This window comes from Salvelinus alpinus, chromosome 1, assembly GCF_045679555.1.
Source record: "Salvelinus alpinus chromosome 1, SLU_Salpinus.1, whole genome shotgun sequence".
NCBI classification, from domain to species: domain Eukaryota; kingdom Metazoa; phylum Chordata; class Actinopteri; order Salmoniformes; family Salmonidae; genus Salvelinus; species Salvelinus alpinus.
The window spans coordinates 98,607,752-98,632,216 of NC_092086.1; the positions used below are offsets into that span (position 1 = coordinate 98,607,752).

General features: G+C 41.7%; 2 protein-coding genes across 2 annotated transcripts; one reads left to right on the plus strand and one right to left on the minus strand.

Moving 5' to 3' along the window:
• Nucleotides 1-15,850: 15,850 nt before the first annotated feature.
• LOC139536363 (iron-sulfur cluster assembly scaffold protein IscU-like) lies at nucleotides 15,851-19,659 on the plus strand. The gene is made up of 5 exons (XM_071336846.1): nucleotides 15,851-16,064; nucleotides 18,106-18,219; nucleotides 18,468-18,578; nucleotides 18,762-18,840; nucleotides 18,966-19,659. Exons 1-5 carry the CDS (start codon nucleotides 15,864-15,866, stop codon nucleotides 19,055-19,057), a joined length of 597 nt encoding a protein of 198 aa, XP_071192947.1. The 5' UTR covers nucleotides 15,851-15,863; the 3' UTR covers nucleotides 19,058-19,659.
• Nucleotides 19,660-21,817: 2,158 nt separating this feature from the next.
• Nucleotides 21,818-23,471, minus strand: LOC139536334 (transmembrane protein 119-like). The gene has a single exon (XM_071336790.1). It carries the CDS (start codon nucleotides 23,469-23,471, stop codon nucleotides 22,560-22,562), a length of 912 nt encoding a protein of 303 aa, XP_071192891.1. The 3' UTR covers nucleotides 21,818-22,559.
• Nucleotides 23,472-24,465: the final 994 nt, after the last annotated feature.

The following is a 24,465-nucleotide window of genomic DNA, read 5'->3' on the forward strand; positions in this document are numbered from 1 at the left end:
GCACACAGCCAGGACAACGCAGGAGTGACTTCAGGACAAGTCTCTGAATGTCCTTGAGTGGCCCAGCCAGAGCCCGGACTTGAACTCAATCAAACATCTCTGGAGAGACCTGAAAATAGCTGTGCAGCGATGCTCCCCATCCAACCTGACAGAGTTTGAGAGGATCGGCAGAGAAGAATAGGAGAAACTCCCCAAATGGGGTATAATGTGTAGATTGATGAGAGAAAAAAAACTATTTAATACCTTTTAGATTAAGGCTGTTACTTTACAAAATGTGGAAAAAGTCAAGGGGTCTGAATACTTTCCGAATGCACTGTACATACAAATGATCAGACAACACATTGAAAGTATAACATTACAGCTAGACCTGTGCTCAAATAGCCTCTCAATATTTGTCTTTGTCAAACGTGAGAGTTTACCTTAAGCACTTTTACATAAAAACATGAAAAGTAAAAGACTCACCTTCTGTGTTAGTGTGAAGTGACAGCATCTATAACAGCCTACTGAGAGTGTTCCCTCAGTTTACACCCTTGCCTCTTGACCAATAGCTCACTTTTCCTTTATTTATTTATTTGTCACAACTGCATCAAGGAATGGGGAAGGGGATCCTAGATGTGGGCTTCCACATCACACGCTTTGAGTGTTCAGCACCATGGAGAGCACTACTAATATTATATCGCTTTATTTTCAGACAGCTGGGGAGCTATAATTAAAACTTGACCAATATCGCTCTCCTGTGTTAACCTCAGGAAATGAAATACACCTGCAAGGTTAGTTTGTTTTGTGTGTATTTTTAGATTTGCTGATATGAAAGGTAACGGTCTCCTACCACGAACATGAACTCTCCACTGTCACATAACTCATATACACATAACACATACAACGTTTTTTGTTTTTCTACACAATATCATTCCTTATGGTTAATTAGCTACTACCCTGTGTTTGCCTTTAGGGCTCATGCCTAACCTTTAGATATATTTGCTGAATATTGCTACACTAACTGCTACAGACCTATATCTATCCTACCCTGCCTTTCTAAGGTCTTCGAAAGCCAAGTCAACAAACAGATTACCGACCATTTCGAATCACACCACACCTTCTCCGCTATGCAATCTGGTTTCAGAGCTGGTCATGGGTGCACCTCAGCCACGCTCAAGGTCATAAACGATATCGTAACCGCCATCGATAGGAAACAATACTGTGCAGCCGTATTCATTGACCTGGCCAAGGCTTTTGACTCTGTCAATCACCACATGCTCATTGGCAGACTCGACAGCCTTGGCTTCTCTAATGATTGCCTCGCCTGGTTCACCAACTACTTCTCTGATCGAGTTCAGTGTGTCAAATCGGAGGGTCTGTTGTCCGGGCCTCTGGCAGTCTCTATGGGGGTGCCACAGGGTTCAATTCTTGGACCGACTCTCTTCTCTGTTTACATCAATGATGTCGCTCTTGCTGCTGGTGATTCTCTGATCCACCTCTACGCAGACGACACTATTCTGTATACTTCTGGCCCTTCTTTTGACACTGTGTTAACAACCCTCCAGGCGAGCTTCAATGCCATACAACTCTCCTTCCGTGGCCTCTAACTGCTCTTAAATACAAGTAAAACCAAATGCATGCTCTTCAACCGATCGCTGCCTGCTCCTGCCCGCCTGTCCAACATCACTACTTTGGACGGCTCTGACTTAGAATATGTGGACCACTACAAATACCTAGGTGTCTGGTTAGACTGTAAACTCTCCTTCCAGACCCACATCAAACATCTCCAATCCAAAGTCAAATCTAGAATTGGCTTCCTATTCCGCAACAAAGCATCCTTTACTCATGCTGCCAAACATACCCTTGTAAAACTGACCATCCTACCAATCCTCGACTTCGGTGATGTCATTTACAAAATAGCCTCCAAAACCCTACTCAATAAATTGGATGCAGTCTATCACAGTGCCATCCGTTTTGTCACCAAAGCCCCATATACTACCCACCACTGCGACCTGTACACTCTCGTTGGCTGGCCCTCGCTTCATACTCGTCGCCAAACCCACTGGTTCCAGGTCATCTACAAGACCCTGCTAGGTAAAGTCCCCCCTTATCTCAGCTCGCTGGTCACCATAGCAGCACCTACCTGTAGCACGCGCTCCAGCAGGTATATCTCTCTAGTCACCCCCAAAACCAATTCTTCCTTTGGACGCCTCTAGTTCCAGTTCTCTGCTGCCAATGACTGGAACGAACTACAAAAATCTCTGAAACTGGAAACACCTATCTCCCTCACTAGCTTTAAGCACCAGCTGTCAGAGCAGCTCATAGATTACTGCACCTGTACATAACCCATCTACAATTTAGCCCAAACAACTACCTCTTTACCTACTGTATTTATTTATTAATTTATTTTGCTCCTTTGCACCCCATTATTTCTGTCTCTACTTTGCACTTTCTTCCACTGCAAACCAACCATTCCAGTGTTTTTTTTAGTTTTTATTTTACTTGCTGTGTTGTACTCACTTCGCCTCCATGGCCTTTTTATATTTTTATTTATTTATACATATATTTGTTTGCCTTCACCTCCCTTATCTCACCTCACTTGCTCACATTGTATATAGACTTATATATTTTTTTTTTTCACTGTATTATTGACTATATGTTTGTTTTACTCCATGTGTAACTATGTGTTGTTGTATGTGTCGAACTGCTTTGCTTTATCTTGGCCAGGTCGCAATTGTAAATGAGAACGTGTTCTCAATTTGCCTACCTGGTTAAATAAAGGTTAAATAAAAATAAAATAAATAAACACTAAAAATGTGATATATTTGAATATTATATGAAAATCCATGCACTTTTCTGTCATTCAATGGAATCAGTCCAAAAGCTCCTCCTCCCACACTGTCATGCGCATGATAAGGGTATTCGCTCGCCCTCTTCCAGACTGCGTCATTTCAGACAAACAGCGAACATGGCGGGTCTAGTTGCAAAGAAGTGTATCACCCCGCTTGTTGTGATGAGAAGGATTACTTCCCCGGAATATACGGTCCAAGCCGCCTACCACAAGAAGGTAAAATAACCTGTATAGCTAGCTACATTTGATGGCTGATAAATTAAACCATGTGTCCCTGTTTAGGTCGTAAACTCGTTAAATGTGAATTCCTTGCAAGCTTGTTTTGACAACGAACCTAGGCTAACGTTAGCTAGTTGCTATAAGTACATTTGGCATTGATTATCTAGTTATGTATTTGTTTCTCTTAGAGTATCTAGTTGAAATATATTTTAAAATAGAGGTCGAAGTAGCTAGCTTAGTTAACAACATGCGTCACATGCCTTGACTAGTTCTATAGCGTACATCTAGCTAGCTAACATGTTAGATAATGTTCTTTCTAAAAATGCTATTTTTCTGCCAATCTAATTTTAATCTCCAGCTTTGTCTCGGTTGATGCAGGTCTTAACTGATGTAGCTAGTTATACCTGAAGGTTAAGCTGTTTCTTCCTAAACTGTTTTTGTTAATTCCTTAAATTAGATGTTTGGTAACACTAACGTCAGTTACGCTACATGTGTCCGTCAAATCTCTGAAGCAGCATAGCGGTAGCACCAGTGTACTACCTGCCCTGGCAATACGCAGTTTCATTGATTCTGGATTTTTCTACAGAACGTGTGAAATAAGATCACATTTCCACAGTAACTCTCGGTTTCTGTTGAACCTGTTATATACATGTGTAAGAGAACGCCATAACCTATTAATTATGCCATCTATTTGGTGGAATTGTCCATTTGGATTTAGGCTAACATTTCATCACTCATTCTGAACATGTATGAATGTCTTGTAAACCATCTTTGGCCAAAAGGAACATGAGTTTGGTAATTTAAGGCCGCTCCCACAGTTATGAGATTTAGGCTAGTCAATAAAACAACCGTTATCAGTACCAACTGGCAACTAACAAACTCACCAAATATTTAGGCTCTTCAGACACACAGCATTTTTCAATAATGCAGAGAATGACCTGCATCATGGCGATTACGTCTGGGGGGAGGGAGGTTGCAGCAGGAAGTACTACTGTTGTGGACAGTGGAGTCCTGCCCTAATCTGTTTATTTTATTTTCCCTTACATAATGTTGAAACTACCCATTGCATAACAGGAGTGCAAGAGTCCTCCCAGCCTTGAGCCTGCTTTTTTGAGAGACAGTTGGAATTAATTTAAGGATGATATTATGTGAATGTTTGTAGCTATGCAGCAGGGAATATTACCAAGATGGGTTCATTTATAAACTTGAGTTAAGTAATAAAATGGTTTTGTCTCCTTGTTGCTATGTTTAGGTAGTGGACCACTATGAGAACCCAAGGAATGTTGGATCCCTGGACAAGACCTCCAAGAATGTGGGGACGGGCTTGGTGGGAGCCCCAGCTTGTGGAGATGTGATGAAGCTTCAGGTACGTTGGTCCCCTGTCCTCATTACTTCCTGTCTCACCATGGCAACCTCAGATGGCCTTGGATTTTGAATGAGGTCACTATGTCTTGGTTGTGTTCCAAAGAAGCAGATAACAACACAGATAGGACTTAACAAGAAGCAGCATGCTCTATTTATTTAGTTACAAAGTGTATGTATTTAGTAATGTTACATAATTGTTTATTCAATTATGTGGACAAAAGACAGTTGCATAAAGTGACTAATCTACAGATTGAGGTGGACGATCAGGGGAAGATTGTGGATGCCAGGTTCAAGACGTTTGGCTGCGGCTCAGCCATTGCCTCCAGCTCCCTGGTAACAGAGTGGGTGAAGGGCAAATCCGTGAGTGAACATTCTGCATCCATGACACTTCCTCTGCTTCCTGTGTTACTGTTCTGTTGCCCTGTTTTCAATTTCTCAAATCAAGTCATTTCCACCACACTGTTTTTTCCTTTCATTACATATCGTGGTTAGATCAAGTTTATTTCTTGGTTGGTGAAATGTTGCCCTCTTTTTGGCTTTCAGATTAACGAAGCAATGACAATAAAGAACACTGACATTGCCAAAGAGCTCAGTCTTCCACCTGTTAAACTTCACTGCTCCAGTAAGCTCTTATTTCAGTCTGATATATAATACTGTTCTGCCCTGTCTAACAAGCTGAATTTCTAAACCATACGTGCCTTTTTAATCTATTTTACAACCATGTGAAATGTTTGCCCCTTTCTCCAGTGCTGGCAGAGGATGCCATCAAAGCTGCCCTGAATGACTACCGTCTCAAACAGCAGGATGGCAAGATTGAGACTGTCAAAGCCAGCAACTAAGGGAGGACTCTCATGTAGTCCTGGACACCCTTGTCCTGCACCCTACTACCAAGGAGACACTCAAATGTAGTCCTGGCTCCCCACTCCTCCACCCTTCTATACATGGGGCATCCTAAATGAGTCCAGGTTATGTCCACCCATACAACGTACATAGACAACACAGTATACACACCAGGCCCCTGTGGCATTCTGTGGTTTCCCAGTCTTTACTCTGTAGCCTGTCACGTTAACGCACAATTTAAAGGCACTGATCGGGTGATTGGTACAAAGTAAGCCTTATTTTCAGGAGTGAGAAATGCAAAGTGAGCCGAGACAAGTTTGCTTTGTCTTTATTCGCTTTATTTTGTCAGGATTTTGTCATGGTTTGGGGGTATTTTCAATTGGGAAATGATTATGGATGCTGTGGTGAAGTATTGAATAAGACTTCTAACGGTATCCCATCAACACCCATGTAGCGCACATGTGTTGAAGGCAATGAGGAAATGCAGTGCGGGAGATGTGAAATGACAGCAAACTGTTAAGGTATCTATTTGGATTCTTTTGTCACATTTCAGACTTCCTGGTTGTAATGCAAATTAATAAAGTAAGGTGTGTACGTAGTATGTTATGTCTTATTTTTTTTGTCATGCAAGGTCTCTATAATCCGCTTTGAGGTATTGTCTAGTATTTCTCAGCAGTGTGCAGACTACCAGAAATTAGAGCAATGCTTGTATTCTCCACTAGATGGCATCATTGGCATACTTTATCCTGAGCCATGTAAATACATTCTGACTTCATCCATAAATGCAGATAATGGTTATGCTTTTATCAAATACCAAACACAACACATTTTAGAATCTCTACTGTCTCCACAATTTCTACCATATTCAACCAAAGAACACTGAAAAATAAAGAAAGCAGCACCTCTACAACCATTTTTGGTGTGTGTCTGGTCATGTTTTCAACCACACTACACATACACACGACTAACCAGCCTGCATTGTAAAGGCACAGTACGAGTAGAGTAGACTGCTATGTTTGGTGCTTTCCCAAGTTCTTTCACAGGATCTGGGTCTGCAGCAGAGCAACGGTTGTCCCTTAATGGGTCATTACTGAGTTGCTACATCTACTTTTGAACTGTGCACATTACAGAAATTGCTCTGCCATTTCCTGGTTGCTGAAATTGTAATAGTTTGCCTAATTTTAGTTTGTGACAAAAGCAAGTATAGTGTAGAGAATCATTGTAATCATTTCTTATCTGTCTGTTAAGAGAATTTTGTTCTCAATGTTCATAAACTGAACTTCAATTAAACTATTCTGTCTGTTAAATCAAATTTTATTAGTCACATACACATGGTTAGCAGATGTTAATGCGAGTGTAGCGAAATGCTTGTGCTTCTAGTTCCGACAATGCAGTAATAACAACAAGTAATCTAACCTAACAATTCCACAACTACTACCTTATACACACAAGTGTAAAGGGATAAAGAATATGTACATAAAGATATATGAATGAGTGATGGTACAGAACGGCATAGGCAAGATGCAGTAGATGGTATAGAGTACGGTATATACATATGAGATGAGTACTGTAGGGTATGTAAACATAAAGTGGCATAGTTTAAAGTGGCTAGTGGTACATGTATTACATAAAGATGGCAAGATGCAGTAGATGATATAGAGTACAGTATATACATATACATATGAGATGGGTAATGTAGGGTATGTAAACATTATATTAAGTGGCATTGTTTAAAGTGGCTAGTGGTACATTTTTACATAATTTCCATCAATTCCCATTTTTAAAGTGGCTGGAGTTGAGTCAGTATGTTGGCAGCGGCCGCTAAATGTTAGTGGTGGCTGTTTAACAGTCTGATGGCCTTGAGATAGAAGCTGTTTTTCAGTCTCTCGGTCCCTGCTTTGATGCACCTGTACTGACCTCGCCTTCTGGATGATAGCGGGGTGAACAGGCAGTGGCTTGGGTGGTTGTTGTCCTTGATGATCTTTATGGCCTTCCTGTGACATCGGGTGGTGTAGGTGTCCTGGAGGGCAGGTAGTTTGCCCCCGGTGATGCGTTCTGCAGACCTCACTACCCTCTGGAGAGCCTTACGGTTGTGGGCGGAGCAGTTGCCGTACCAGGCGGTGATACAGCCCGACAGGATGCTCTCGATTGTGCATCTGTAGAAGTTTGTGAGTGCTTTTGGTGACAAGCTGAATTTCTTCAGCCTCCTGAGGTTGAAGAGGCGCTGCTGCGCCTTCTTCACAACGCTGTCTGTGTGGGTGGACCAATTCAGTTTGTCCGTGATGTGTACACCGAGGAACTTAAAACTTTCCACCTTCTCCACTACTGACCCGTCGATGTGGATAGGGGGGTGCTCCCTCTGCTGTTTCCTGAAGTCCACAATCATCTCCTTTGTTTTGTTGACGTTGAGTGTGAGGTTATTTTCCTGACACCACACTCCGAGGGCCCTCACCTCCTCCCTGTAGGCCGTCTCGTCGTTGTTGGTAATCAAGCCTACCACTGTAGTGTCATCCGCAAACTTGATGATTGAGTTGGAGGCGTGCATGGCCACGCAGTCGTGGGTGAACAGGGAGTACAGGAGAGGGCTCAGAACGCACCCTTGTGGGGCCCCAGTGTTGAGGATCAGCGGGGTGGAGATGTTGTTACCTACCCTCACCACCTGGGGGCGGCCCGTCAGGAAGTCCAGGACCCAGTTGCACAGGGCGGGGTCGAGACCCAGGGTCTCGAGCTTGATGACGAGTTTGGAGGGTACTATGGTGTTAAATGCTGAGCTGTAATCGATGAACAGCATTCTCACATAGGTATTCCTCTTGTCCAGATGGGTTAGGGCAGTGTGCAGTGTGGTTGCGATTGCGTCGTCTGTGGACCTATTGGGTCGGTAAGCAAATTGGAGTGGGTCTAGGGTGTCCGGTAGGGTGGAGGTGATATGGTCCTTGACTAGTCTCTCAAAGCACTTCATGATGACGGAAGTGAGTGCTACGGGGCGGTAGTCGTTTAGCTCAGTTACCTTAGCTTTCTTGGGAACAGGAACAATGGTGGCCCTCTTGAAGCATGTGGGAACAGCAGACTGGGATAAGGATTGATTGAATATGTCCGTAAACACACCAGCCAGCTGGTCTGCGCATGCTCTGAGGACGCGGCTGGGAATGCCGTCTGGGCCTGCAGCCTTGCGAGGGTTAACACGTTTAAATGTTTTACTCACCTCGGCTGCAGTGAAGGAGAGCCCGCAGGTTTTGGTAGCGGGCCGTGTCAGTGGCACTGTATTGTCCTCAAAGCGGGCAAAAAAGTTATTTAGCCTGTCTGGGAGCAAGACATCCTGGTCCGCGACGGGGCTGGTTTTCTTTTTGTAATCCGTGATAGACTGTAGACCCTGCCACATACCTCTTGTGTCTGAGCTGTTGAATTGCGACTCTATTTTGTCTCTGTACTGGGACTTAGCCTGTTTGATTGCCTTGCGGAGAGAATAGCTACACTGTTTGTATTCGGTCATGTTTCCGGTCACCTTGCCCTAGTTAAAAGCAGTGGTTCGCGCTTTCAGTTTCACGCGAATGCTGCCGTCAATCCACGGTTTCTGGTTTGGGAATGTTTTAATCGTTGCTGTGGGTACGACATCGTCAATGCACTTCCTAATGAACTCGCTCACCGAATCAGCATATTCGTCCATGTTGTTGTTGGACGCAATGCGGAACATATTCCAATCCGCGTGATCGAAGCAGTCTTGAAGCGTGGAATCAGATTGGTCGGACCAGCGTTGAACAGACCTGAGCGCGGGAGCTTGTTGTTTTAGTTTCTGTTTGTAGGCTGGAATCAACAAAATGGAGTCGTGGTCAGCTTTTCCGAAAGGAGGGCGGGGGAGGGCCTTATATGCGTCGCGGAAGTTAGTATAACAATGATCCAGGGTTTTACCAGCCCTGGTAGCACAATCGATATGCTGATAGAATTTAGGGAGTTTTGTTTTTAGATTAGCCTTGTTAAAATCCCCAGCTACGATGAATGCAGCCTCAGGGTGTGTGGTTTCCAGTTTACAAAGAGTCAGATAAAGTTCGTTCAGGGCCATCGATGTGTCTGCTTGGGGGGGAATATATACGGCTGTGATTATGATCGAAGAGAATTCCCTTGGTAGATAATGCGGTCGACATTTGATTGTGAGGAGTTCTAGATCAGGTGAACAGAATGACTTGAGTTCCTGTGTGTTGTTATGATGATCACACCACGTCTCGTTAATCATAAGGCATACCCCCCCACCCCTCTTCTTACCAGAAAGATGTATGTTTCTGTCGGCGCGATGCGTGAAGAAACCAGCTGGCTGCACCGACTCCGTTAGCGTCTCTTGAGTTAGCCATGTTTCCGTGAAGCAGAGCACGTTGCAATCCCTGATGTCTCTCTGGAATGTTACCCGTGCTCGGATTTCATCAACCTTATTGTCAAGAGACTGGACATTGGCGAGTAGTATGCTAGGGAGTGGAGCGCGATGTGCCCGTCTCCGAAGCCTGACCAGGAGACCGCTACGTTTGCCCCTTTTACGGCGTCGCATAGGGTCCCCGGCTGGGATCAGATCCATTGTATTGGGTGGAAGGCAAAACACTGGATCCGTTTCGGGAAAGTCATATTCCTGGTTATAACGATGGTGAGTTGACGTTAATCGTATATTCAGTAGTTCCTCCCGACTGTATGTAATGAAACCGAAGATTACCTGGGGTACCGATGTAAGAAATAACACATAAAAAAACAAAATACTGCATATTTTCCAAGGAACGCGAAGCGAGGCGGCCATCTCGGTCGGCGCTAAGAATTTGTAAGGTTCTTATTGAAATGAAACAGACAGAGGCCAGTCTACAATAGTCAGCAAAGTTTATTTACGAGAGCTCTGCTGTGCATATACAAAAATGTTCCTTTTATACAATTCTCTTAACCTACGCACATACATACACACTAACTTTGGATTCTCTCTTTTTCTCCTGGAGTCTCACCAAAGTTTATTACCACACAGCTGACAGTTCCAGTCCCCTCCAGATTTCCTGTATCTCTAGCTCTCCCTGTCCTATCTTATCTCCCCAGAGTTATAGCCGGGTCGGTTCAAACATAGTTTAATGATTCACTTTGTTTTCTTTAGGCACACACATACATCCCTCTCTTCCTAGGTACATGCTACATAACCTCTTTCTTATGAACTAACATTATTTATCAATATAGAAAAACAGGGTAGAATTCAGTTAGTTATAGTTCTACGTTAAATGTATACATCATTTAGTCATTATTCATAAAAATCATAACACTGTCCAAAATATTTCACTATGCAAACAATCACAAAATAAATGCTATATAGTCTCATTTTCCAATTCACAAAAGCCACATTCCTCTTCAACATTAATTAAATATTTCGAAATAAGACTATTACAAGGACAACATCTGTGAAGGATCTTGTAAGAGACTTCTCTTACTTTATCAGTTATCAAATATTTATGTGGATTAGTCCACTCACATTGCCATTTCACATCAAGATTCCCATTGAAAAATAGCAGCAGTGGTAAACTAACTGTTAATAATTTCTCAGACTAAATTGTTGTTCAATTTCTGATGTAATGTATTGATGCATTTCTACACTATCACTGTAATTTAGTGCATGTAATGAAACGCTTGATCGGTCCTTCAGTAAAGTAAGGATTTCATTGGGATTAGCTTTCATTAAAATATATTATTCCTTACACAACATAACAAAGTTATATTTGGCTAATAATTCATTGTAATTATAAGGACTACCATTATCATTTATAAGTTGATTAAAAACCTCTACTTCATCACCATCCCTGATCCGGGAGCATCCTCATCAGTAAAAAAGCTGACTAGCATAGCCTAGCATAGCGCCACAAGTAAATACTAGCATATAAATATCATGAAATCACAAGTCCAATACAGCAAATGAAAGATACACATCTTGTGAATCCAGCCATCATTTCCGATTTTTAAAATGTTTTACAGCGAAAACACAATATGCATTTCTATTAGCTAACCACAATAGCAAAAGACTCAACCGCATATTTTCACAATTTTTTTACCGCATAGGTAGCTATCACAAAACCGACCAAATAGAGATATAATTAGTCACTAACCAAGAAACAACTTCATCAGATGACAGTCTTATAACATGTTATACAATAAATCTATGTTTTGTTCGAAAATGTGCATATTTGAGGTATAAATCATAGTTTTACATTGCAGCTACAATCACAAATAGCACCGAAGCAGCAAGAATAATTACAGAGAGCAACGTGAAATACCTAAATACTCATCATAAAACATTTATGAAAAATACATGGTGTACAGCAAATGAAAGATAAACATCTTGTGAATCCAGCCAATATTTCCAATTTTTTAAGTGTTTTACAGCGAAAACACAATATAGCATTATATTAGCTTACCACAATAGCCAAACACACAACCGCATTCATTCACCGCAAAGGTAGCGATCGCAAAAAAACAGCAAAAGATATAGAATTAATCACTAACCTTGACCAACTTCATCAGATGACAGTCCTATAACATCAGGTTATACAATACACTTATGTTTTGTTCGAAAATGTGCATATTTTGAGCTGCAAACCGTGGTTATACATTGTGAATATGTAGCATCGATTCACCAGAATCTCCGGAGAAATTTTGGACAGTCACCTAATCTAATCAAAGAACTCATCATAAACTTTACTAAAAAATACATGTTGGACAGCAAATTAAAGATACACTAGTTCTTAATGCAATCGCCGTGTTAGATTTAAAAATAACAAACAGCTTACGTTATAGCGAGACAGCGCCCGCAAAAAGGAAGGAAAATACGACTAAACATTTTCCACAGAAATACGAAATAACATCAGAAATGGTTCTTACTTTTGCTGAGCTTCCATCAGAATCTTGTACAAGGAGTCCTTTGTCCAGAATAAATCGTTGTTTGTTTTAGAATGTCCTCTTCTCCTGTCGAATTAGCAACCTTAGCTAGCCAAGTGGCGCGAAGATGTCCATCTTCACCTAACGCAGAGAACGGAAAACTCCCGATAAACGTTGAATAATCTGATAAAACTATATTGAAAAAACATACTTTACGATGATATTATCACATGTATCAAATAAAATAAAATCCGGAGATATTAGCCGTCTATACCGAACGCTTTTCAGAAGCCAATGCTGATGTTCTTCCCGCGCCTTGGTAGACAAAGGAAATAGTGGTCACGTCATTCCAAGAGCTCTTGTTCGACCTCAGATCAAGCTAGACACCCCATTCCACCTCCCACTGCCTGTTGACATCTAGTGGAAGGCGTATGAAGTGCATGTATATCCATAGATTTCAAGCAAATGAATAGGAAGGCCCTGGAACAGAGCCTCGATTTCAGATTTTTCACTTCCTGTCAGGAAGTTTGCTGCAAAATGAGTTCTGTTTTACTCACAGATATAATTCAAACGGTTTTAGAAACTTGAGAGTGTTTTCTATCCAATAGTAATAATAATATGCATATTGTACGATCTAGAATAGAGTACGAGGCAGTTTAATTTGGGCACGATTTTTTACAAAGTGAAAACAGCGCCCCCATATTGACAAGAAGTTTTAACCACGAAGATGTTATTGGCAAACCAATTATGGAAAAATATGGTTTTATTTCTATATCTAATATCACCATTTTTCCAAATAAAACATTTGTGTGGAGAGAAGTTGTGCTTGTATAACAAGGACGATATCCTACCTGATCTTGTGTGGCTTCTTTTTCCAAATGAAATTGAATAATCATTTGTGGAGAGTGGTACATGTAGACTGTGAATCTCTAAAAATGTAAAAAGATAAGATTCTCTCGAGATAAACCCTTTGCCTTTGACAGACTCTATCCTGAAGAGATAAATATCTTGCCAACCATGAATAACATTTTTTTATATAGATTCAATTAAGGGATTTACATACATTTATTTCATTTCATTAGTATTTCGGGTCATTTTGACACCTAAGTAGGTTACAACACCGTTGACAGAAATCTCACATATTCTAGGACTCACTTCATCTTTAAGTGCAAAAATGTACATTTTGCAATATTCAATACCAAACCTGACACTTCAGAGAAAAGCTCTACTGTTTGTAGGCCTACTTTTAATTTATAAAAAACAGGGTTGTATTGTCAGCTAACTGGGAAATCTTCACCTCATTATCACACACAATAATTCCTTCAAAATGACTTTTGGTGACCATTGAACAAATAATTTGTGATTCTAATAGGAATAAAAATGGTGATGCTGGACAGCACAGACGAATCCCTTAAGGAATATCAAATCTAGGTGAGGATCCACGGGAAAGTTTAACATAACTATTACCACCATTATAAATAGTTTTAATTGTGTTGATAAAAAAAGACCACATTTTAAATAGTACAATGTATCAAAAATCAACTCATGACTAACAGTATCAAATGCTTTTTTGAAATCCCAAAATAGAATAACAGGATTGTCATCTAATACAGTGCATTCAGGAAGTGTTCAGACTCCTTCCCTTTTCCACATTTTGTTATGTTAAAGCCTTATTCTAAAATTGATGAAATAAAACAATTTCCTCATCAATCGACACACAATACCCCATCATGACATTTTTGCAAATATATTTAAAATATAAAATATAAATACCTTATTTACATAAGTATTCAGACCCTTTGCTATGAGACTCGAAATTGAGCTCAGGTGCATCCTGTTTCCATTGATCATCCTTGAGATGTTTCTACAACTTGATTGGAGTCCACCTTTGGTAAACGCAATTGATTGGACATGATTTGGAAAGGCACACAACGGTCTATATAAGGTCCCACAGTTGACAGTGCACCTCAGAGCAAAAACCAAGCCATGAGGTCAAAGTAATTGTCCATAGAGCTCAGAGACAGGATTGTGTCGAGGCAGAGATCTGGGGAAGGGTACTGAAAAAATTCTGCACCATTTGAAGGTCCCAAAGAACACGGTGCCCTCCACTCTTAAATGGAAGAAGTTTGGAACCACCAAGACTCTTCCTAGAGCTGGGCGCCCAGTCAAACTGAGCAATCAGGGAAGAAGGGCCTTGGTCAGGGAGGTGGTCACTCTGACAAAGCTCCAGAGTTCCTCCCATCTCCTCTGTGGAGATGGGAGAACCTTCTAGAAGGACCAATCAGGCCTTTATGGTAGTGTGGCCAGACGGAAGCCACTCCTCAGTAAAAAGCACATGACAGCCCGCTTGGAGTTTGCCAAAAGGCACCTAAAGGACTCTCATACCATGAGAAATAAGATTTGCTGGTCTGATGAAACCAAGATTGAACTCTCTGGCCTGAATGCCAAGCGTCATGTCTGGAAGAAACATGGCACCATCCCTACTGTGAAGCATGGTGTTGGCAGCATCATGCTGTGGGGATGTTTTTTAGCGGCAAGGACCGGGAGACTATTCAGGATCAAGTGAAAGATGAACAGAGCAAAGTACAGAGAGATCATTGATGAAAACCTGCTCCAGAGCGCTCAGGACATCAGACTGAGGCAAAGGTTGACCTTCAAACAGAAAAATGACCCTAAGCACACAGCCAGGACAACGCAGGAGTGACTTCAGGACAAGTCTCTGAATGTCCTTGAGTGGCCCAGCCAGAGCCCGGACTTGAACTCAATCAAACATCTCTGGAGAGACCTGAAAATAGCTGTGCAGCGATGCTCCCCATCCAACCTGACAGAGTTTGAGAGGATCGGCAGAGAAGAATAGGAGAAACTCCCCAAATGGGGTATAATGTGTAGATTGATGAGAGAAAAAAAACTATTTAATACCTTTTAGATTAAGGCTGTTACTTTACAAAATGTGGAAAAAGTCAAGGGGTCTGAATACTTTCCGAATGCACTGTACATACAAATGATCAGACAACACATTGAAAGTATAACATTACAGCTAGACCTGTGCTCAAATAGCCTCTCAATATTTGTCTTTGTCAAACGTGAGAGTTTACCTTAAGCACTTTTACATAAAAACATGAAAAGTAAAAGACTCACCTTCTGTGTTAGTGTGAAGTGACAGCATCTATAACAGCCTACTGAGAGTGTTCCCTCAGTTTACACCCTTGCCTCTTGACCAATAGCTCACTTTTCCTTTATTTATTTATTTGTCACAACTGCATCAAGGAATGGGGAAGGGGATCCTAGATGTGGGCTTCCACATCACACGCTTTGAGTGTTCAGCACCATGGAGAGCACTACTAATATTATATCGCTTTATTTTCAGACAGCTGGGGAGCTATAATTAAAACTTGACCAATATCGCTCTCCTGTGTTAACCTCAGGAAATGAAATACACCTGCAAGGTTAGTTTGTTTTGTGTGTATTTTTAGATTTGCTGATATGAAAGGTAACGGTCTCCTACCACGAACATGAACTCTCCACTGTCACATAACTCATATACACATAACACATACAACGTTTTTTGTTTTTCTACACAATATCATTCCTTATGGTTAATTAGCTACTACCCTGTGTTTGCCTTTAGGGCTCATGCCTAACCTTTAGATATATTTGCTGAATATTGCTACACTAAAAATGTGATATATTTGAATATTATATGAAAATCCATGCACTTTTCTGTCATTCAATGGAATCAGTCCAAAAGCTCCTCCTCCCACACTGTCATGCGCATGATAAGGGTATTCGCTCGCCCTCTTCCAGACTGCGTCATTTCAGACAAACAGCGAACATGGCGGGTCTAGTTGCAAAGAAGTGTATCACCCCGCTTGTTGTGATGAGAAGGATTACTTCCCCGGAATATACGGTCCAAGCCGCCTACCACAAGAAGGTAAAATAACCTGTATAGCTAGCTACATTTGATGGCTGATAAATTAAACCATGTGTCCCTGTTTAGGTCGTAAACTCGTTAAATGTGAATTCCTTGCAAGCTTGTTTTGACAACGAACCTAGGCTAACGTTAGCTAGTTGCTATAAGTACATTTGGCATTGATTATCTAGTTATGTATTTGTTTCTCTTAGAGTATCTAGTTGAAATATATTTTAAAATAGAGGTCGAAGTAGCTAGCTTAGTTAACAACATGCGTCACATGCCTTGACTAGTTCTATAGCGTACATCTAGCTAGCTAACATGTTAGATAATGTTCTTTCTAAAAATGCTATTTTTCTGCCAATCTAATTTTAATCTCCAGCTTTGTCTCGGTTGATGCAGGTCTTAACTGATGTAACTAGTTATACCTGAAGGTTAAGCTGTTTCTTCCTAAACTGTTTTTGTTAATTCCTTAAATTAGATGTTTGGTAACACTAACGTCAGTTACGCTACATTACATTTACATTTACATTTAAGTCATTTAGCAGACGCTCTTATCCAGAGCGACTTACAAATTGGTGCATTCACCTTATGATATCCAGTGGAACAACCACTTTACAATAGTGCATCTAACTCTTTTAAGGGGGGGGGGGGTTAGAAGGATTACTTTATCCTATCCTAGGTATTCCTTAAAGAGGTGGGGTTTCAGGTGTCTCCGGAAGGTGGTGATTGACTCCGCTGACCTGGCGTCGTGAGGGAGTTTGTTCCACCATTGGGGTGCCAGAGCAGCGAACAGTTTTGACTGGGCTGAGCGGGAACTGTACTTCCTCAGAGGTAGGGAGGCGAGCAGGCCAGAGGTGGATGAACGCAGTGCCCTTGTTTGGGTGTAGGGCCTGATCAGAGCCTGAAGGTACGGAGGTGCCGTTCCCCTCACAGCTCCGTAGGCAAGCACCATGGTCTTGTAGCGGATGCGAGCTTCAACTGGAAGCCAGTGGAGAGAGCGGAGGAGCGGGGTGACGTGAGAGAACTTGGGAAAGTTGAACACCAGACGGGCTGCGGCGTTCTGGATGAGTTGTAGGGGTTTAATGGCACAGGCAGGGAGCCCAGCCAACAGCGAGTTGCAGTAATCCAGACGGGAGATGACAAGTGCCTGGATTAGGACCTGCGCCGCTTCCTGCGTGAGGCAGGGTCGTACTCTGCGAATGTTGTAGAGCATGAACCTACAGGAACGGGTCACCGCCTTGATGTTAGTTGAGAACGACAGGGTGTTGTCCAGGATCACGCCAAGGTTCTTAGCACATGTGTCCGTCAAATCTCTGAAGCAGCATAGCGGTAGCACCAGTGTACTACCTGCCCTGGCAATACGCAGTTTCATTGATTCTGGATTTTTCTACAGAACGTGTGAAATAAGATCACATTTCCACAGTAACTCTCGGTTTCTGTTGAACCTGTTATATACATGTGTAAGAGAACGCCATAACCTATTAATTATGCCATCTATTTGGTGGAATTGTCCATTTGGATTTAGGCTAACATTTCATCACTCATTCTGAACATGTATGAATGTCTTGTAAACCATCTTTGGCCAAAAGGAACATGAGTTTGGTAATTTAAGGCCGCTCCCACAGTTATGAGATTTAGGCTAGTCAATAAAACAACCGTTATCAGTACCAACTGGCAACTAACAAACTCACCAAATATTTAGGCTCTTCAGACACACAGCATTTTTCAATAATGCAGAGAAAGACCTGCATCATGGCGATTACGTCTGGGGGGAGGGAGGTTGCAGCAGGAAGTACTACTGTTGTGGACAGTGGAGTCCTGCCCTAATCTGTTTATTTTATTTTCCCTTACATAATGTTGAAACTACCCATTGCATAACAGGAGTGCAAGAGTCCTCCCAGCCTTGAGCCTGCTTTTTTGAGAGACAGTTGGAATTAATTTAAGGATGATATTATGTGAATGTTTGTAGCTATGCAGCAGGGAATATTACCAAGATGGGTTCATTTATAAACTTGAGTTAAGTAATAAAATGGTTTTGTCTCCTTGTTGCTATGTTTAGGTAGTGGACCACTATGAGAACCCAAGGAATGTTGGATCCCTGGACAAGACCTCCAAGAATGTGGGGACGGGCTTGGTGGGAGCCCCAGCTTGTGGAGATGTGATGAAGCTTCAGGTACGTTGGTCCCCTGTCCTCATTACTTCCTGTCTCACCATGGCAACCTCAGATGGCCTTGGATTTTGAATGAGGTCACTATGTCTTGGTTGTGTTCCAAAGAAGCAGATAACAACACAGATAGGACTTAACAAGAAGCAGCATGCTCTATTTATTTAGTTACAAAGTGTATGTATTTAGTAATGTTACATAATTGTTTATTCAATTATGTGGACAAAAGACAGTTGCATAAAGTGACTAATCTACAGATTGAGGTGGACGATCAGGGGAAGATTGTGGATGCCAGGTTCAAGACGTTTGGCTGCGGCTCAGCCATTGCCTCCAGCTCCCTGGTAACAGAGTGGGTGAAGGGCAAATCCGTGAGTGAACATTCTGCATCCATGACACTTCCTCTGCTTCCTGTGTTACTGTTCTGTTGCCCTGTTTTCAATTTCTCAAATCAAGTCATTTCCACCACACTGTTTTTTCCTTTCATTACATATCGTGGTTAGATCAAGTTTATTTCTTGGTTGGTGAAATGTTGCCCTCTTTTTGGCTTTCAGATTAACGAAGCAATGACAATAAAGAACACTGACATTGCCAAAGAGCTCAGTCTTCCACCTGTTAAACTTCACTGCTCCAGTAAGCTCTTATTTCAGTCTGATATATAATACTGTTCTGCCCTGTCTAACAAGCTGAATTTCTAAACCATACGTGCCTTTTTAATCTATTTTACAACCATGTGAAATGTTTGCCCCTTTCTCCAGTGCTGGCAGAGGATGCCATCAAAGCTGCCCTGAATGACTACCGTCTCAAACAGCAGGATGGCAAGATTGAGACTGTCAAAGCCAGCAACTAAGGGAGGACTCTCATGTAGTCCTGGACACCCTTGTCCTGCACCCTACTACCAAGGAGACACTCAAATGTAGTCCTGGCTCCCCACTCCTCCACCCTTCTATACATGGGGCATCCTAAATGAGTCCAGGTTATGTCCACCCATACAACATACATAGACAACACAGTATACACACCAGGCCCCTGTGGCATTCTGTGGTTTCCCAGTCTTTACTCTGTAGCCTGTCACGTTAACGCACAATTTAAAGGCACTGATCGGGTGATTGGTACAAAGTAAGCCTTATTTTCAGGAGTGAGAAATGCAAAGTGAGCCGAGACAAGTTTGCTTTGTCTTTATTCGCTTTATTTTGTCAGGATTTTGTCATGGTTTGGGGGTATTTTCAATTGGGAAATGATTATGGATGCTGTGGTGAAGTATTGAATAAGACTTCTAACGGTATCCCATCAACACCCATGTAGCGCACATGTGTTGAAGGCAATGAGGAAATGCAGTGCGGGAGATGTGAAATGACAGCAAACTGTTAAGGTATCTATTTGGATTCTTTTGTCACATTTCAGACTTCCTGGTTGTAATGCAAATTAATAAAGTAAGGTGTGTACGTAGTATGTTATGTCTTATTTTTTTTGTCATGCAAGGTCTCTATAATCCGCTTTGAGGTATTGTCTAGTATTTCTCAGCAGTGTGCAGACTACCAGAAATTAGAGCAATGCTTGTATTCTCCACTAGATGGCATCATTGGCATACTTTATCCTGAGCCATGTAAATACATTCTGACTTCATCCATAAATGCAGATAATGGTTATGCTTTTATCAAATACCAAACACAACACATTTTAGAATCTCTACTGTCTCCACAATTTCTACCATATTCAACCAAAGAACACTGAAAAATAAAGAAAGCAGCACCTCTACAACCATTTTTGGTGTGTGTCTGGTCATGTTTTCAACCACACTACACATACACACGACTAACCAGCCTGCATTGTAAAGGCACAGTACGAGTAGAGTAGACTGCTATGTTTGGTGCTTTCCCAAGTTCTTTCACAGGATCTGGGTCTGCAGCAGAGCAACGGTTGTCCCTTAATGGGTCATTACTGAGTTGCTACATCTACTTTTGAACTGTGCACATTACAGAAATTGCTCTGCCATTTCCTGGTTGCTGAAATTGTAATAGTTTGCCTAATTTTAGTTTGTGACAAAAGCAAGTATAGTGTAGAGAATCATTGTAACATCTAAACCGCTGTGACATACGTTTTACGTAAGCAAAAAATATTGTGTTTGAAGCTGTTGTACAAAACCAAAAGTCAAAGACTGTAAAACTAACTTAAGAACGGGAAGCATGGAACAGATCTGCCGCTTTTTAGACTTGCTTTCAATGAGAATGACAAGTAATTTCTATGTGAATTTGCTCAGGTTGCCCAAAAAGTTACATATTAGAGCTTTAAATTAATGATGCATATATATATATATATATATATATAGCCATTGGTTCTTGATGAATAGAACTTAGAAATACTCCATGAGCTTAGTTCAACTGTTGCACCCCATCAAAACCCCAAATATACTTGTTTTACTTCCAATGTTTGTAAACATACTGTATAGCTTCAAAACATGGTTAAAACTATCAATTTGAGCTCATGGATGTTCAGTCCTTGTACCCATAGCTGTCTATGAATTTGAGAGTGGTTCTATTTCTCTCAGCTCTTTACCAAAACCAATGGCGGGGTGACAGCTTTGGTATTTATTGAACTCCAGATTGGCCCATTAATGGAAATTTTTCAAGAGACAGGATAAACATTAGACTAACTACACAAACACAGGTTTTATAACGTAAAAATACCTCAATGTTGGAGACATACTGTCTGAGTTCAAGTTGTGACAGATGCTGCACCATGAGGTGCTCATGGTGAACTTAACCTTTGTCTAAACATTAGACGGTTACCATGGTTACTCGGAGTCACTGTAAAAAAAATACGCAATAGTCTCTACAAGCTAGAATGTTGATAAAACTTGATATTTAAACGTACTATACCGGTCCTCTGGGCTGTTGGACTTAGTGGAGATAAAACGTCCACAGGAAAGTATTAACAAGACTTTTGGGGGCGCCAGTAGGTATATGGCTCTATATGTTTGTAATTCTGGCAAGTATTTTCAATCACCTGATGCATTTCACATGATGCACAATAGCCAAATGTAACCGAAAGTTGTCAACCGAAGCAGTTTCCTTGCAATCAGCTGGAAGTGTTTGCCTTTTGGTCTGTGGTTCGGTTAAGCTCATACATATTGTGCAAGTGTTTGTCACTTGCGATATGCGTCAGTATTGAAAATTAAACGCGGAAATACATATGATATACAGACCAGCATACTGAAGTCCGGTTGATAATGCTTCTCTGTGGATATTTTGTATCAGATTATCTCTGACATAAGGACAAAATCGGTGGACAACAGGTAAAGTAAATTTAAATAAAGTGTGTTCAACATTCTGACTTGTAATGAGACTGTTCGGGAAAGCTGACCCTACATGTTAGAGAGGAGTGTGTAAGTATTTAACTCTGGGATTCTAAAATAGGCTAACTTACCCTGTACTTATCCATATTTGTTCTTCAAGAAAAAGCAACCACAAATTGCCCTGAAAATGATCTCTAACCTAGGATTAACACCTCACTAACCTACCAAAGAATGGAAGAGAGAGAAAAACAAGATGCAGCACCATTACTTTGGCCATTGTACAAATACAAATAAAAACAACACAGAAACCTCAAACAAGAGAGCATATATAGGAGTGTATGGTCAGGTCACATAGTGTTAACCCTTTAGAGAGAGATACATTGAAAGATGGCAAGTCACATAGTGTTAACCCTTTAGAGAGAGATACATTGAAAGATGGCAGGTCACATAGTGTTGTACTTTTAGGGAGACATTGAAAGATGGCAGGTTACATAGTGTTAACCCTTTAGAGAGAGATACATTGAAAGATGGCAGGTCACATAGTGTTGTACTTTTAGGGAGACATTGAAAGATGGCAGGTCACATAGTGTTGTACTTTTAGGGAGACATTGAAAGATGGCAGGTCACATAGTGTTATACTTTTAGGGAGACATTGAAAGATGGCAGGTCACATAGTGTTATACTTTTAGGGAGACATTGAGAGATGGCAGGTCACATAGTGTTATACTTTTAGGGAGACATTGAAAGATGGCAGGTCACATAGTGTTATACTTTTAGGGAGACATTGAAAGATGGCAGGTCACATAGTGTTATACTTTTAGGGAGACACATTGAAAGATGGCAGGTTACTTAGTGTTAACCCTTTAGAGAGAGATACATTGAAAGATGGCTCCTGGGAAACAGAAGTAAATCAACTATATGATTACATACAACTGAACAGACATAATTTGGTAAATCCAAAGAGCGGTAAACAAAGCTGACAGCTTTGCCTTAAAGATTGTCACTCATGCAAAATTGGTCAAAACCATTGAGATCAAACATAGTGTCGAGAGCATAGCTAAAATGCTGTTTTCTCTCCAGTGATCAACGGAATAGACAGTGTGACAGTGGAGTCCTCTTGCCTGTCCTCTTCCTGCTGAGCCTGTGAGTGCCCTTGGCCAGATGGAGACTCAGCTCCTGTGAATGACTCATCATCCTTTTTTAGGCCTGTCTGTTCCGGAAGGATTTCTGACTGCTCAGGGCAGCTGCTATGTTGGGCTTCATTGACTGAGAGCTGGCATTCCTCCTCCTCACTCAGCTCTGGTGGATTTGATGGCTGATTGTCTTTCTCTATTATTTCTCCCACAGCCTGAACATTCACCTCATGACTTTTCTCTGCTGCTGCAGATATCTGTGTGGGGTCTTTTCCCTCTCGCTCTCCCAGGGGAGGCTTGGAGAGAGTGCGGAGGTTCTTGGCTGCCTTCATGATGTCATGATGGAGCTTCTTGCTGGAGTCCACTGGCTCAGCCTGCTGCCGTTTGTTGGGTTTCTCTGGCACCTCGTTGAAAAGCTTGGTACCTCCGGTCTTGTCCCCCTGGTCCACGTACATCTTAGAGGGGAAGGACGAGGGGTAGTAGGCATTGATCTTTCGTTTGCGGCTCATGATGCAAGCACAGCAGAGAATGAGGAAGATAGTGATGAAGAGTGTGAAGAAAACTAGGATGAGGAACAGGTTATCCTGCAGGAAGTGAACCATCTGGCTGAGCAGGAAGTGCTCTACGTGGGTGGAGCCAAGTGAGGTGGTTGAGGACTCCGAGGCGGGGCCACTGGTGGCAGGTGGGGAAGGGGTGTCAATGAGGCTGTCTAGCTCCTCCCCCTCTGCACTGCCCTCCAATGAAATGTTGAAAGGGAGGGGTGTGGCCAGACTGGGGCTGCTGGACCACAGCGTCACCAACAGACCAATAAGATGAAGTGCCATGAGGAACATCATCTCCTGTAGGACCTGCAGAAAACAAAACAAGAACATACAGTGTCAGTGTGGCTGTTGTCAATTTGCATTTCCACTGTTAAATTGCACAGATTTCGATCAACAGGTGTTTCGATTCATATAGCTGTTCTTGTGTCTAACATTGACAGTTAACATCTAGAGCTTTTTGTGACTGTTGCACAATACATTGTAAAGGCTTCACTGATCAACAATGAATGAAAATGCCTTCTGAGTAATTTCTATTCTTGATAGAATGTCTATAGCTGTAGATGGCATTTTAAGACCCAGATAGCAGCTGAGAGCTGATGAAAGGCAGGCAGAATTTAAGGTCTGAATTCCAATCATAGCATGTCACACACAAGCACACACACAATGCACACATGACTTGCACACACACAGACATATGCACACAAAGGCCTGAATTTAATCAGATTTGCCTTAACCCACAGTAACCACAAACTGCACAGCAGATCATTGTTTTTGTTAAGTCGATGTCGGAGGTGTAACTGCGTTGGAGCTGTGAAATCGGTGAGCAGCTCTTTTTCATGCTGGTTCCCGGAAATACATCATGACACTCTTATTCCGTGAAATTAAATTTTGCTTAAAGCAATAAACTGAACAGCCCTGCACAGTGTATGGTAGCAATAAAATAAAGGACCTCCTCTTAATTTCACAATGACAGAGAATAGCCAAACTTTAAACCAACTGAACATTGCAGATAGAAATGTCATTAATAGAGCTGTCATGAATCCTTACTCAACATGTCAGAGAGGCAGGTCTGCTCTACACAATATATTTATATCTGAACATTCCACAGTTGTGCCCTGCTGAATGTGGCCCAGGAGTAGACTGCTGGCCTGGTCCTTGTAAATCATCCCAGCCGACCCACTCCTTCACCCCATTTTCCCACTCCATCTGTGTGCAAGCTGGGCCACATGAACCATTGTACTCTTCAGGAAAGGGGGGGTGGGAGTTCCTTTATAATGTATCTCCCATT

What these genes read in the sequence shown, in the direction of transcription:
- LOC139536363 (XM_071336846.1), top strand. Translation starts at nt 15,864, where the DNA reads ATGGAATCAGTCCAAAAGCTCCTCCTCCCACACTGTCATGCGCATGAT. An exon ending in GAGATGTGATGAAGCTTCAG is followed by an intron (nt 18,220 to 18,467) that starts GTACGTTGGTCC and finishes ACTAATCTACAG; the next exon opens with ATTGAGGTGGACGATCAGGG. An exon ending in TGTTAAACTTCACTGCTCCA is followed by an intron (nt 18,841 to 18,965) that starts GTAAGCTCTTAT and finishes CCCTTTCTCCAG; the next exon opens with TGCTGGCAGAGGATGCCATC.
- LOC139536334 (XM_071336790.1), bottom strand. Translation starts at nt 23,471, where the DNA reads ATGATGTTCCTCATGGCACTTCATCTTATTGGTCTGTTGGTGACGCTG.